Source organism: Aulonocara stuartgranti, assembly GCF_965226115.1.
Source record: "Aulonocara stuartgranti genome assembly, chromosome: 12".
NCBI classification, from domain to species: domain Eukaryota; kingdom Metazoa; phylum Chordata; class Actinopteri; order Cichliformes; family Cichlidae; genus Aulonocara; species Aulonocara stuartgranti.
The window spans coordinates 4,674,634-4,690,872 of NC_138948.1; the positions used below are offsets into that span (position 1 = coordinate 4,674,634).

The window sequence follows — 16,239 nt, forward strand, 5'->3', positions numbered from 1 at the left end:
CTTATGCTAATTGACCAAATCATTTTTAACTTATGAAGTTTTAAAGATGGATTAAATACAAGTGAGAGAAGAGTGTGCAGAAATCAGCTGGCACCATAACATTTTTAGATTTCTCGTCATGCACAGATCGATCAAGCTGAATAAAAAAAGTTTTTGCTTTTATTCTTGATGCTAAGCCAAGCTGTTCACATCATTTGTCACACAGGTAGTTATTTTCTCACCTCTGCAAAGAAAGCTGATTGGGATTAAATAGCATAGATTCACTTCCGTTGAATTGAATTGAATTTTATTTATATATCACAGAATAAAGCAACATTTGCCTCAAGGTGCTTTATATTGTAAGATAAAGACCTTACAGTAAGATGAAGAGAACAGAGAAAACCTCAACAATAATATGACCCCATATGTGAGCATACGAGTGCTTTGGCGACAGTGGGAAGGAAAAACTCCCTTCAACAGGAAGAAACCTCCAGCAGAGCCAGGCTCAGGGAGGGGAGGCCGTCTGTTGGGACCAGTAGGGGTGAGAGGAGGAAGACAAAGACATGCTGTGGAAGAGAGACAAAGATTAATAATTACAAATGTCACTTAAACAACAAACTTATTAAGCTCGGATTGATTTTGTACTTATAACTGTGCTCATACGTACGATCACGCAAACAAAAAGTTTTCTAAGGACTCCATGAAATGGAAAAACTGATGAAACTTGTGGTTTCCATCCATAAGAGGGTAGGTAGCTGCTACATGCTGCTAATCAATTATGCTTCACATCGGGACATGTGAACACCTCTGTAAAAGCTGATGTTTTGGCAGCGTGCTCGTCTGGAGCAATCAGGTGTGTTAACACAACAGCAGAATCTTCCCAGGAGTGGATGTCTCAGACTTTCACCCCAAGGTCTGGCTGTGCAATGCTGAGAGAAGCTGCAAAAGCAGCATTAATAATAGAATCTGCAGCATTAATATTGTATTCAGAGGTTTGAACAGTGTGTGTGTTTTAGAAAGACTAAGTGGCAGGCTGACAGGAACTTGCAGAGAGTTTGCAGAAGTGAAAGTTATTTTGAGCAGCAGGCTAAGACGAGGCTTTAACAATGTAACAGATAGCTTTAAGATGGCCTTAAGATGTTTATGATGATGATAACTTTGTATTTCAGGTGCAGTTATAACTATTTTATACATATTGCATATCTGTGCTTATTTGAGTTGATGTTCAGGTTCATTAATGGTCTAAAGCTTCACCTAGTGAGAGTGTCTAGATGATCCATGCTGAGGGAAAACTAGAACATAGAAGGAATTGCAGTACATGCTTACACAACAGTTCATTTTAATATCTTTTATATGTTCATATTCTTGTATTAAGCTTTTAGTAGGGGTTCTTGATTAAAACATTTATTTAGTAGAAGACATACATATAGTCTCAGTGAGCCTCTGGTCTGGTAAAAGGTCAGAAGTGCAACAGGTGAATTGAGAAAGAGCATTTGAGGACGAGACACAGACAGTTAGTAGGTGAAGAGGTGACACAGAGAGCATGTGAGGTCGTGACACACACACACACACATGAGTTAGATTTATTTAGAGGAGAGAGAGATTAGTCATGTCTCGGTAAAAGAGGAACCGTCCTTGTCTTCTCGGCAAGAAAGAGGAACTGAAAGGTTGACCGGAGGAATCGGCCATGAAAATAGAAGATGATCTTCTGGGTTAAAAGTCATTGTGGTGTTGATCTGATCTATGTATAAAATGTATCTGTGACGCATGAAGGGGCGTCAGTAAATCAAACCCTGATGCTATAAAATATCTGTTTATGCTTTGATTAAGTCGAAGATCACTTGCTGTCTGCGTACAGAGTGTTCTTCCCACACGTGTGTAGTCATTAAAATCATTGTTTGACCAAGATCCTCTGGACCAATGGTGGTTTGTACTCTCCTTCCTCAATTTTTGAACCTTAACACATGTTAAATATTAAAGTGCAATTAGAAAAACAAGTGTAGCTTTTTTGGATGAGTTGCCCCGAGAAAGCCTCTGCTCTCCAAAAAGAACATGGCAGCGTGACTTCAGTTCGCTAAATTGCATCCAAACAGACAACAAGACATAACACACAGCGCCATGTTTGGTAAACCCCAAACGCAGCAAATCAGGGCAAACACCTCATACCAGCTGTCAGCACAGTGGTGGAGAGGTGATGATTTGGGCTTGTTTTGCAGCTGAAGGATGTGTGCACTTTGCAATCATTGATTCAAATATGAACTCCTCTGTATACCAAAGTTTTCTAGAGTCCAGCGTGAGGCCATTTGGCTTTGCCAAAAATGGGTCATGCAACAGAACAATGATTCAAAGCACAGCCACAAACCTACAACAGCAACCTACAACTAAGAAAAAGAATCAGCCAAGTTAAGGTCTGGACCTCGACCTTGATTGAAAGGCTGTTATGGGACCTTAAAAGAGCTGTGCTTAAATGAATGGCCACAAACATCAATGAACTGAAGTAGTTGTATAAAAAGGAGTGGATCAGAACTTAAAAACGATGTGAGAGACTGATAAAATCAAGGTTTATCAGTCTCTTACATCGTCAAGCTAAAGACAAGCTTTGGATCATCTCGTTCTTCAGAGGACTGAAGTCTAAAACTCTTCAAGGAAAAAAACCTATTATCTGCAAATGAGGAAAACTCGCTCTTACACCTGTAGAATTTCTTAAATAACGGTAGTGCTGGTGTCAGAGCCAGGTGACGGCATAAGTTAGTTTTTAAAGCGATCTGCTTGGTTCCCTGTGTGGACAGTAGAAAGTTTGAAAAGTCTTCACAGGTTCTTGAAAAATGTTTCAGTTTTCCATGTGAGGCTCTTTTCCCTTTGTGACTGACATTCCTGCTGTCGCCTGTTCGAATATCTCCCCTTAGTGGGCCTCAGTCAGTTCACTCTTTCTGTTTCAAAAAACATATGAGAGTCGTGACTGTCAGCCTTCTTTTAAAACGGACACATGCAGCTCATTAGCATTCAGACCACGGCCTTCTCTGTGTGGCATCCTTTTTAATCGTTAATCAGCTTCTTCAAAGTCAAAATCCTTTTCTTTTCAGTATTTTCCACATTCTGTCCGTCCTCTATAAAAGCCTTTATCGCAGTCACACTTTAAGCATAATGAGAACATTAACCTCCCATTTACAGCTGCAAATACTATGTCCTCTCTTTTATAGAACCTTGCTCGATGGAGTGATGGCAGTTGTCGTGAGTGTGAATGCCACGATGCCCAGGTGACTTGTCATCTGAGATCCTGCCGTACTTGCCCTCTGGGCACCCTGGCTGTCATTCAGGACGGCCAATGTTGCCCCGAGTGTCACCAAGGTATGTATGCAGGAAAAGTGACACACACACACGCATGTCGGGTATTCATATCTTGTGGGGACATCTTTTTGACATACTGCTTTCCCTAGCCACTTACCCTAACCATCAAAAACAAATGCCTAAACCTAACCATAACCCAATTGTAAAACTACCCGTTTCATACATTCACCAGAATCATTTTGACAATGGAGACGACCATAACCATTAAAATGTCCGAGAGTACTCACTAAAAACGTATAAAAGTTTAAAGTAAAGTTTAAAACAGTTTTTAAAGTATAAACGTCCTACCTGGCATATTGAAATGTTTGAAGGTACACTGGATTTCTTATCTTTGCCTGCCTAAAGTCGAAGAAACTGTTTTTTGTGGATTTTCTTTGATTGACTTTTTCCCCTTGTATGTTTGATTTTTGTTTGTGAAAAATCAGGAGTCATGAATGAAAACCTGAGTTTCTGATTCTGTGAAACATCTCTGCCCCCTCCAGAACGTTTCCTGAGCAGAGCTCTTTATCTTTTTCTCCCCTCGTTATCAAACGCCACGTCTGTACTGCTCAGGTGTAAATGTGTTTGTCAGTTCATTCATCCTGAAAGTATGTAATCAAAATCGTGTTCCCTGTAAACGAGACGCTGTTTGGCTAAAAAGTGAAATCATGCAACATCGTTTTTGTTTTTCCTTTGTGATGAATGTGCTGTAAGGCGATCTGCTCCGTGTGTGTCAGCATGTCATCAGCTACACACTGAGAGTGTAACAAAAAGTCTTTCCTCACTCTGTCACTGCCAAATTCTCATTCATGTCGGCATATTAATATTGATGTTAATGTGTGCATTAATCTAATGTTGTTCAACAACATTGGTGGTGATGTGAGTTGAATTTCTGGGTCCTTTTTGTTCTTTGCTGTAGGTGCTTTAATTTTTTATCGTATTGTCTCCTGGTTGCACTCTTTCTCCTTGGCAGAAAATAAACCTATTTAACAATTAATGATGAGAAAAAACTTTTACTGGCAAGAAAATGAGAGGATGAGTCAATAGCAGTGAGTTTGGCCCGAACAGGTGCAAATAAAAACTTATTCCAAGTGGAAATACCACAAATTAAGAAATAAAAATTCTTCCAGTGACATTGAATTATGGCTTCTAGCTGATTTCCTCCTGTAAACCACATCAAAGCTCTTATGTTTCACCGCCCTCCTTGAAAGAGGCGGCTCCATCTGTCTTAATGACTGAAAATGGGTATATTCACAGCCAGCAATTATAACCATTTTCTCATATAAATAAATAACCTAACAGGCAATTAAACACAGGGACCACATTGTTTAAGTTCAGGCAGACTTGTAATTCAGGTTGGCTGCGTGAGTGACTAATTACAGCTGGGAAACAGAGGCATTTTTCATTGCGCCATTCAAAGGTTCAGTTTGATACAACAATAGTTGAAGCTGTTTAATTCACATTTATTGTCTCCGTGTTTTACGTCCCTCGGCAGTCTTCATGCTCTCTCAGTTTTTACTGTATTTCTACCCAGCAGAATATTCAAATGTCTCAAATCTAAAGTATGCATATTCTCAGACAAACAGTCTAATTAGTCCACAACACGGAAAACAACATGGGAAATGTGTAAAATGTAATATCCTGGAGTAGCCGATTGTTTTATTAATCTGAGTACCCAGTGCGCCCAGTAGGGAAAAAAAGATCTGCACTAAATGATTTAATTTATGCAGTAAATTCACAAAAAACCACACTCATCAATCATATTCACAAGCGTGTATGCTGGTGTCGACCAATTCAAACAATAGACTGAGAATATTCTAAAAATAAATACATTATTCTATTCAGTTCTGTTGTTTTTGTTCACGCTGCTTTTTCCTAATCAGCATTTCAGCAAATCCAGTCACTCCTTCACTCTCATGAACCGTTTACCTGCATCCAACCAAAACTTGCCCACATTTAGCAGAATTAGGACTATGAACAAACATCTTGTCCCTTCATTTGATTTGACTTGATTTCATGACAGTTTCGTCATAACCACGTGTTAGTAAACAACAAGCCTTTAAAACAGGGGTGTCAAACATAAGGCCCAGGGGCCAGAATTTGCCTGCCAAATCCCCCAGTCTGGCCCAATCTGAAGGAGAGCATAGAATTTGGACTTTAACTGTATTTTAACAGCATTTACTTCTGGTAAAGACCTCCGCCATTTCCATTCATATCACACTAAAGTAATTATGCAGTAGACAAATAAAAATAATTTCATGAAAACAATTTTATTATTTCTGTCATTACTGGAGAATTGCATGCAATAGTATGCCCATGATGGTCCGTAACAGATATATTCATGTCTGAATAGAAACTGATTTAAACAAGGTTAGCTCACTAAATTAACATGCCGATGTGATAAATTCACATGTCACGTGTTCGGTTATTAACCCTGGCTCCTTTTTCCTCCCTGCCAGTGATCTGAACATCCCAACTGAGTTCGGTTTGTGGCTAAAAATAGAAAAGGGGGAAAAAAGATCACAACCTCCTTTTCTTTCATTCGCTCTCATTTTTTGCTGGAACTGTAAATCATCCTTTAAGCCTATTAATCATGGCTGTACACCGGCCCAGAGGTCCGTAGCCTCTTTTCTGATTGGGCAGTTCATACCTGAGGGGCATAACCAGAAGTCGTGCAGTGTTCAGGTCTCATGGGGAAAGATGTCAGCTTCTTATTTTGCTTTGATCTGACCCAGATGAGTTATTTGAAATTGATGAAATACGTTTCAAAGTTTCATACTTAGCAGTAAAATCTATTTTCCTAACTTTCGAATATGATGCCATAGGTGTGTTAACCTGTGTGGGGCTGCATACAGGTTAATACACGGCAAGGACGCCGTGATAGTTTTGAGATAAAAATCTCCTTTGTGACTCCTTCAGTGAGGAGCCTGCAGCCTAACTGTTCGTCTCAGCTTGGACACATTAATAATTGTATTATAATCTCATGCATTTATAATGTTTGTAATAATATACGAAAATGTGAGACACTGTTAGAGTCACACATTACGTTCGGTCCCATTCATTTTGTCACCGCGAAATAGGATCAGTCCTAAGTGAGCGTTTCCTTAACTTAATATTTTAATTAAATATTTTAAAATATGTTTCGAGCCGTTTCTAAGCATGTGGAGATAATATAAACTAATTAGATAACTCTGTTTCCTGTACTCCTACAGTAAATCTCACACTGTAACAAATTTCATTGTTAAATTGGGGTTACCAGATAACATTAGCCTGTTATTTTATGGCTCACTTGGTGTTTTATTGCCTAACATTGACAGAGTAATGATACAGCCTAAACATGAACAGTTCTTTTTCTTAAAACTGTGTATCCACCTGAGCCTCAGTCATGGCCCATTACTGTTGTGAGGTGGAGTGTAAAGCAGGACCAAAATGCAGGACACAAAGGCAGTCAGTGTTAGACAAAAGCAAGATATTTATTGGCTGTTTGCAAAGCCAGTGAGTCAGTACACAAAACAACAATCCAAAAAGTTAACGGGGAATTACAGAAAACAGGAAGCAGAGAGCATAGACAAACAATTTGACAAGGAAAAAGAGGGAGACTGAACCGTTTGTACACCGCGGGCCGGCTGGGAAAGGAAATAAACAAAAGACAAAAACTAAACATGGAGACAAGAAGACTCAGTCATCAAAGAAACAGAATCAGAGGGAACAGACAGGGTAACACTGAGGGAACCAAACACACAAGACATAACAAACACTAGCACTCGAACTGTGAACTATCAAAACTCAAACAATCCAATAAAGCTAAAGCTCAACCTACTTAAACAATACTGAAAACACAGGATCACGAAACAACGTCTTTTACCCAAAAAAACGTGACGTAAAAACAGAAATCAAAGACTCAACAATGTCACAAGAAATCAAACTGACGTTTAAAACAATAAAGAAATCATGAACCAGATTCAAACATGGTACATGAAGTCATTTCAGTTTAACACAGTTTGGATCATTGATGTGCTGCTCAGGGTTTAGAGCTGTTGCTAATTTCCAACCCTTGTCCCTTGTTGTGCTTTTACAAGATTCACCAAATATCAGTAACAGAATTAAAACCAATAAAACAATTAAATCAGGAATCCAAACACAAAAATCAAAACTTCAAACCCTAGAATAACAGTGAAAAACATACATACTGTACATATTCACCAAGAATCCAAAAACCTAAATACAGACAAAAAATCCTGAAACAGTTTCCAGATAAACCTCAGCACAGCTGTGTGGAAGCAACACTGATAAATTACTAATCATGTTTTTGTGTTTGCCAAAGAAAAATAAATAATGTAATCAATCAAAAAAAAAATATATATATCAGATACAGGTGGGAATCACCATACATCCCACGATACGATATTATCACAATACTTAACGCACGATACGATATTATTGCAATTTTTTAAAAATATTTTGCGATATTCAGATTCTGTACATAAAGTTAAACTTTATCAATATTCATTTTATCTAATAACAAAGTCTCACACTCAGTCTTTCTCTCATTTCAGTTTTATTGTTGACAAACTGAACAGTTTGTATTACAGTCTAGTCCAACTTAACTGAATGCAACCATCTGGTACAATTATAGCTATTCTAAACTATGCAATTTGTGAAAACTATGCAGCCCATTCAGCAACTGAAGAATTTGAAAGTAAATTAAAACAAAATATAATTTTACATTAAATAAAAAAGTTTTAAACTTAATTAAAATAAAACATGTTTATTGCTGCCAAATAAAGAGTTAAACACATTTGGACTTGAAGGAATGTCAGGATTCTTGCTCAGAAAAAGGAGCTGATCAACATGCTCTGAAGTCGGAGCATGTTTCAGTCCACAAAAACGTTTTTGTAACAAAATATCGATTTCTGCTGTCCCTGTATCGATACATTATTAGCAAACAAAATATCACGATACTACACAGTATCGATTTTTTTCCCCCACCCCTAATATCAGAAAGCATTTACAGTATGTAACCTTATATTATTGTTTGAAAAACTCTCCCAAGGCCTACTGTGACGTGACTCCTTACAGGGGCTGAGATGATTAATAACTGCATGGATGCTACATAAATAAGCACACCATTAAAAGAGCTGTTTACCCCAAAATAAAATGTTTTATTTTCTTCTGGTGCTATCAAGCCGTTTAAGTTATTTTGGTGCGAGTTGCAAAGTTTTGGAGATATCAGCTGTACAGATTCAAAAAAAAAAAAAAAAAATCAACTTAAGTGTCTCTTCAGAAATCTTGACCCATTTACTTAAAAAGAAAAATATAAACGTTGTTTTGAGCAGTTTCACCTAAAATCTATTTTCTTTCTACTAAACAAGTACTTTTTAAACCTCTTAATCACCACCTTATCATTGCTTAATCGGTTTTGATTATCAAAATTAGGAACGGTTGAATTAATCTGATGCCATTTGGAGCTTTATTGTCTTAAATAAAGAGTCTTATGATTGAAAGTTGGCAGAGTTAGGTGGATTACAGTGAGGCACTGCCTTTTTAGTGTGTGTCAGGGTGTGAAATGACTAAAACTCATCAGCCAAATGTCTGTAATGTTGGCAAGTTGGCTTATTTTCCAGGCTATGGCACATGACCAGCCTCAGGTGGAGGTCAAGCTTGTACAAACAGTAAAATTGGCAGTTATTTTTTTGCCCTCTTACACTTTTATAAAGCAACAGCACAACAACAACCGTGTCTAATATTAACACATCTGCAGTTTTCCAGAGTGAGGCTTTTCTCATTAGGTGTTTGTCATTATCGGGGCGGTGTTGTATGGTTAAGTGCGCCTGGATCCACACCTCTGGATCAGTTGTTTTAATACAACTGTTAATCAATGCTGCAATTTTTTAATTTTGTGCCTCAGGGACTCTGGCTCGTCACGCTTGTGAGAAAATTAAAGTACAGCGCGAGAGCGTCGAGGCAGCGTTCTGTAAACAGCAGCTTGGATCAAAGTGTATGATTTCTGAACCTGCCCTATAGTGTGGGCTTATCCTCAAGACGAGACAAAAGCTATTCTGGTTCACTCAAGGCAAAGAAGAAAGATTCCTGTAAGCAGTCATGAGTTCTGTGCTGTATTAAAATATACTTCTTTGTTTTTACTAATATTCAGGAACTAATTTTTTGCAGGAAGAGTGGAGAATACCGTCATGGTCTCAATGCAAGATAGTGTTTGGGCGTGGACTGTCCTGTGTTATTGTTACAGTCAATGCAACTCTTAAACTGATAGCTTTAAGTGAGAAGCATTTCGTGCCTGCAGCTTGTTGTTGTTAAGACTCTTCAGAGAGTACAAAATCCAGGTGAAAACCAAGGAAATAACAAACAAACTGATCTTTAACCCCAACCAAGAATGTTTTATTGTCCAAAAAGTTTCACTGCTTCACTCTCGCTGAGTCGACTTAACCTAAATGATTAACTTTATTGACTAATTCTAACCAAGTTTTATTCCCTAAACATTACTGCCTAAACCTGCCTAAGTAGTTCTTAATGCCTATAAACCTAATGCTACAACCACATTAGAGAAAACAGAGACCCTGTATGGGCTCAAATTGTGGTCATAAATATTTTGTACTTCAGGATTTGTATGTGTACAAAGAATTTGTGTGTGGACTTAGCCAAAAAATACGTGTGAAACTCTGCACTCAAGTTTCAAGTTACAAGTAGGAATTTTGACCCTATTTTTCTTCCTTTCATCTGATTGGTCAATGTCATGTCAATCACAAATTTAACAATCCAATCAGAGAATAGATGGGTTTGGCTGTCGGAGGGGCGCTTTTTTTTTTTTTTTGCTAATTGCTAACTAAAAGCCAAGGATCCAGAATTTGTTGCACTGGCTGCTGAGCTCTGTGGGGCTCCTTGTCGTTTCTATCTCTGACCTTTTTCTGAACAGAAACTCAGAGTTTGAGTTTGGCATGGCATGTAAAAGGGCATTTATTCTGCCATGACCTGATGCTCCATAAATCACCCCTCCAATAGCCAAACCCATCTCTTCTCTGATTGGATTGTTAAATTTGTGATTGACATGACATTGGCCAATCAGATGAAAGGAAGGAAAATAGGGTCAAAATTCGTACTTGTAACTTGAAACTTGAGTGCAGAGTTTCACACGTATTTGTTGGCTAAGTCCACACACAAATCTTTTTTTACACACACAAATTCTTTTTACACATACAAATCCTGATTTACAAGTACAATATATTTATGACCACAATTTGAGCCCATAACTCTGGCTTCAACCAAAGAAGTGTGACCGTGACCAATAAATTTGCAATCTCGTTGCGTTTGGTTGCTCACAGTCAGTTGCCATCTTTAACCTCCTAAGACCTCAACTCTTCCACGGCATGCATTTTTAATTTGTCTTTGATATTTGGGCATATTGGGACCTGATGAATATAAAAACAAAGAATTTCCAGATTTTTTTTTTTTTTTACTTGATTTTTGTTTCTGACAAAAATGAGATCCACATATGAGGATATTCGTTTAAAATTTCAATAGAACAGTGGCAGTATAATGTCCTCGTAAGTGGATATCAGGCCCTTGTAGAGCAAAATTTAGTATTTTGGTCTAGACAACACAAAATGTGATGTCTACATATGTTGTCACCAGGCCCTAGGAGGTTAAAGCAACTTTGGTCTGTTAAGGTGGTGATAAAATGGCAATTAGAACAAGTCAGTCTGTTTTCACAACTGTAAATCTGTTGGCGTATGCATATATAAAAATTCACATGAACTATTTACATTCAAAGTCAAGGCAGAACGTCATCGACTTTAAAAAGAAATTCACAGATTCCTCCATAAGTAGTGACTTGGTTGCTGCAAGATGGCGATTTAAGTAAGTAAGTAAGTAATACTTTTTTTATATAGCACCTTTCTAGATAAAAGATCCAAAAGCATAAAACAAAACAGACGACAGTTAACAAAATGCAATTCTAAAAAGATGTGGTTCCTGATAGACGATTTCACAAATGTTGCCAAGGGACCAAGAGCATTTATTATCTTAGCTATGTGTCTATCAGGGGCACATACAAGGATTTCAGCCTTTCCTTCGTTAAGTTGTCAGCCATCCAAACTTTAATGGAATCTAAGCACTCATTCAAAATCTGTAGCTTAGAAACATCTTGGGGCTTAAAGAAATGTATACCTGGATATCGTCTGCGTAGCAGTGGCAGCAAATGTCCTCAAAGGGGCTCAAAACATGCCGGAGGGGAAGTAGATATATTAAGAACAATAAAGGCCCCAGCACAGAGCCATTTTGGCACACCATAGTACAGGGACGTGGAAGATGACCTGTATTTAGAAACTGCCACAAAAAAGTTACATTCATACAGATATGATGAGAACCACTCTAAAGCAGATCCAGTTACACCAACCCAGTATTTTGGATGATCTGATATCCTCGTGTCGGTGTTGTTCCCACATCATCATAATAAATGTTTTTCCAGGTTCAACATTGCAAGTGACCAATCACATTGTTGTGACGTCCCCCTTTTGTGCCTTTGAAAAATACCGCCTTAAAAAAATCTACTTCACTTGCGAGAAGAGAAACCGCTTCTGTCCGCCGATCCAGGAACTTGAATTCTTTGCATTTCAGGATACTTTCCTTTAATAAACGGTAAGCATTATACATATTGTCCTTACAGAGGCGGTTTCTCTTCTCGCAAGTGAAGTAGATTTTTTGAAGGCGTTTGTTTTTTTCCGAGGTCGCGGATGACGTCAGCAGAAGCTGATTGGTTACTTGCAATGTTGAACCTTGAACAACATTATTTATGATGACGAGGGAACAACACCAACACAAGGATATCAGATCGTCCCAGTATTTTAGCCTTTCAAGTAGGATGCGATGGTCAATGGTGTCAAAGGCTGACGTGAGATCCAACATCAGCAGAATTGCAAAGTGGCTCTCAGCTGACTCAGACTGCAACCAGTGGGCAACCAGTGGGTGGAGTCTACTGTTGATCTCTCCTGCAAAGAGATAAAATTCAAATGAGTTGGACCCATCAGTGCAGACACTTAGATTGATTTGACCATGTTGGCTCAAAGATGAAGTAATTGGAGTTGGTCTAAACTGGACTTCAAATATTTAGATACCGACTGATTTCTACCAGGTGTGATAAATAAATGTGTTCCACTAAAGAAAAGATCTGGTGTCCACAAACAAACACACGGCTGTTTGTGCAAGTTTTTCACAAACTGCCAGGAGACTATGTTCAAATACATGGAGAAGTTTCGTAAAACAGGAGAGCCCAGCTTAATAAAGATATCAACACTTGGCTGGTACTCATATTTGTCACGGTGAGTGAAGTGAGCCGTGTGGAGATAATGAAGTAGGATCCAAACGCAGGCACTTTTAAAGGTGTGAAGGTGGTTTATTGAAAGTAAAGTACAAAATAGAAGAACGGTAAACTGGACTGCAGACTATCTGAACTGGGAACAACTAAACTACAAAACATGAACCAGTACACGAACATGAAGAAGGATGGGCGGAGGTAAGTGATGACGGACAGCAGGAAGAACACGCGGATGAAATCTGATGGATACACAGACGGACCAGCGACTACAACAACAGAAGACACGACTTAAATATACTCAGAGAAACACAGGGAGATTACACACAGCTGGGAGTAATTAACGAGACGAGACAAGGGAGGTAAAACTGAATACACTCACATGAGACGCAGACCTTCACAATAAAACAGGAAACAAGAGATCGCTACACAAGGACGCAGACTAGACACTGAGAGACAGACAGAATATAACACATGGAACTCGATGCTAAACACGAGACATAAATCCTGAAACGCGAATAAACAGAAACATGGAATTCTAATAATAATAATCATCATCATCATCATCATAGCACCCGAAAAACACAACAATCATTCAAAAATAACCAAAACATCAGAACTCAAATCCTGGGTCGAACCGACCCAGAACCGTGACAATATTAGTCGGTAAAGCCGTCAGCGGGCCAGAACTTGCACCGCTAAATGTCTTAGCCTCCCATTTTCATACTTGACTTCCTCTCTCTTAAACTCTTATTTTTGCACATAGCTTCAGTTGTGGGATGAAAAGGGAGGTCAAAAAGTGAGACTGAGTGGCAGATGGAAAGGAAATGGATGGGTGAGAAAGAAAGAAGCTATAAAGGACAATGAAGTCGGGGAGAGGGTGTAACGAGTGGTACTAGAGTAAGAAAAGAGATGGACAGAGATATATAGAACAGTAGATCCTGGCTTACTGACAGCCTTATTGGCCGTTAAGTCTCATCTTCATTTTTCTCATGTTATCGTCCCACTCTCCTGTCCTCACAATCGCTCTAGCTCTTCGTGCTTTGAGTCTTTTCTTGTCCTTTCTCTTGTGTTTTCTTCTTTCTTCTTTTTCTCTTCCATCTGCAGTTGTCACATTAATCAGATCCCTCAGTCACATTTCCTCAAGCTTCACGCACTTCATTTACTCAATGCATTCACATAATGAATGGAGCAATCACAGTGCAATCAAGTGCAAGCAACCTCGCTTATTGTTTAACAAGAGACTGCATGCATTTGCTTGTTCTGCAATCCAGATACGACAGTGTTATTATTGCTGTATTCCCCCGAATCTGTAGTTTCAGGAGATGGCCGTATTAATTTTTAAGAGGTTGGCTTTTAAAGGGCAGGTATTTTTCCAGAAGAAACCTGGGCATATAAAAAGCTGTAGCAAAACTTTAACACAGGACAGTGAGGGGAGTTTTTGTTTGTTTGTTTTAAATATAAATTTTATTTTAAGATGAGATTCTGCAGTTTTTTCGTGTCACAGAAAACGTCGCTGCAGAAGAAAACTTCTTTTAGAAAATAAAAAATTACCAGTTTTTACGCCATGAGTGTTTTGATTTAGCCTTAAAGAGCAATGAAAAATATGTATGTAGGTAAAATGAATGACACTCAGTATACTTTAAAATACTTTATCAAATACTTTTTAAAATAATTTGTGATCCTACTAATACTTTCTGATACAATTTTCTGGGTGACGGTAGTTTTATAGTCCATTTTTATGGGTGCAAGACTGAACACTTTGCCAAAGAGATGCAGAAACACATTTTCACTGTCAAATGAAAGAGATTACATCTGACTTGAGACCAGCATCTATGAGGTGCATATGCCTGATGGATCCCTCTGCATACTGATAAACAGACCAGTTTTCTAAGGCGTGCATGCCCTATTTACACAGAAAGGGGCCAGACAGCTTTTATTTATTTATTTATTTTACATAAAACTGCTAGTATGCTGGAATCAGTCTAGCATCAGCACTGATTTTGCCTGTACCAGCTGGTGTTTGCGTAGTCATTTTTTCCTTACATAGTGCTCTTTAGTCTTTAGACCTAAACTTACCCATTTTACCCATAGCCTGTGAAAAACCTCCAGGGGCCCGTTCTTCGTACCTCGCTAAGTAGGTTAGCCGGATTAGATTGTTGACGATTTCGCGTGATCCTGGATCAGTCGGTTCCCCGAAGCTCATCCGGGACTTGCTGTCATAGCAACAGAGCCGTAAGCGTAAACCTGCTCGGGAGCAGGTTTACTTTATGTAAACAGGATTAGATCGCGGCCACGCAGGTATGTCCGCTTCATTTATACGAAAGCAACAGCGATATTCCACCACTGTTTCACCATAAATAAATAACATCAATGTAACTAAAGACAATGCAGCACCTGATCCATTTATTGATTTCACACAGGTCATTTCCTAAAAAAGGGAAATGTACTATTAACATTCTATTACATGTATGTGATTATTACAGATGTAATTCATATTTCAGAGTAGCAATTGTAAATTACTTCGTGTAATCAAGATGAGAGACCACGGCTATAAAAGCGAAGGTGGATTTGGGAAGCCTGTTGCAGCCATGTCCTGTCCGTATACGCGAGCCACCCATTGCGGAAGGTGCAAGATTGATAAGGAGAGTCCTCAGAATCCAGCGTATATTGCGGGACAGACAGGATCCTTTAGCTCAGCGCGACAGTGTGCTCATAGAGAGATATCGATTTTCCCGTGAGGGTATTATTCACTTAACCAACTTGTTGACGAGGGGGTGCAGGACCACCACCTGTCTTTTTTTCCTCTGCCCTTTTCTTGGTTGCTGTTATAAACAAACAGATTATTCCAGGGTCTCTTTCCAAGAGACTAAAAGCAATATAAGTGATAAATATTACCATTCTGTAGGATATTCTTATATTTCACTTTTACCTATTCCCATGTTCTAGTGGGTCCTGTCGTGGCTCTAATGTGAAAGAGGATAAAATATAACATATTATAATATAATGTAATGTAATATAATATTGGATAATATAGTGTAATATAATAAATCTACCCTACCGCCTACTGGTGTTGGCCAGAGGGGCCGATGGCGCGATATGGCAGCCTGGCTTCTGTCAGTCTGCCCCAGGGCAGCTGTGGCTACAACCGTAGCTGCCTCCACCAGTGTGTGAATGTGAGAGTGACTGAATAGTGGCATTGTAAAGCGCTTTGGGTGCCTTGAAAAGCGCTATATAAATCCAATATATTATTATTATTATTATTAAATTACCTACGAGTTTGATTTGTCAGCAACTTTCTGCCAGCCCTCGCTCCTTGCTTTTGCAGCCTTTGCAGTGTTCCCTTGCGTTCTGATTAAACTCTGAAACTCCTGAAATCCCTCACTCAGGAGTTCTTGCTCTGCTGCCGAAAAATACCGAGCCGAGCGCACTCCTTCGACATTTTCGCCGACCAATCAGAGGGTTGCCGATCAATGTTTCTACTATCGATGCGTAGCCCCTTTTACTACACCCAGTGATGTCACATTACTGCGTCCAGCTGTAGTAATCGTCAACAGCAGGTGTGTTCGGGGAACCGGATTAGCGAGCTCACGGTTAGCGCGATGATT

General features: G+C 38.9%; 1 protein-coding gene across 3 annotated transcripts in view; it reads left to right on the plus strand.

Annotated features, from left to right (window-relative positions):
* Positions 1 to 16,239, plus strand: part of fras1 (Fraser extracellular matrix complex subunit 1) — a 299,701-nt gene that overhangs the window by 122,144 nt on the left and 161,318 nt on the right. For all 3 annotated transcript variants that reach the window (XM_082555470.1, XM_082555468.1, XM_082555469.1), the window contains one exon: positions 3,180 to 3,327. In XM_082555470.1, the coding sequence (XP_082411596.1) occupies positions 3,180 to 3,327 (148 nt within the window). The remainder of the gene's footprint in view (positions 1 to 3,179; positions 3,328 to 16,239) is intronic.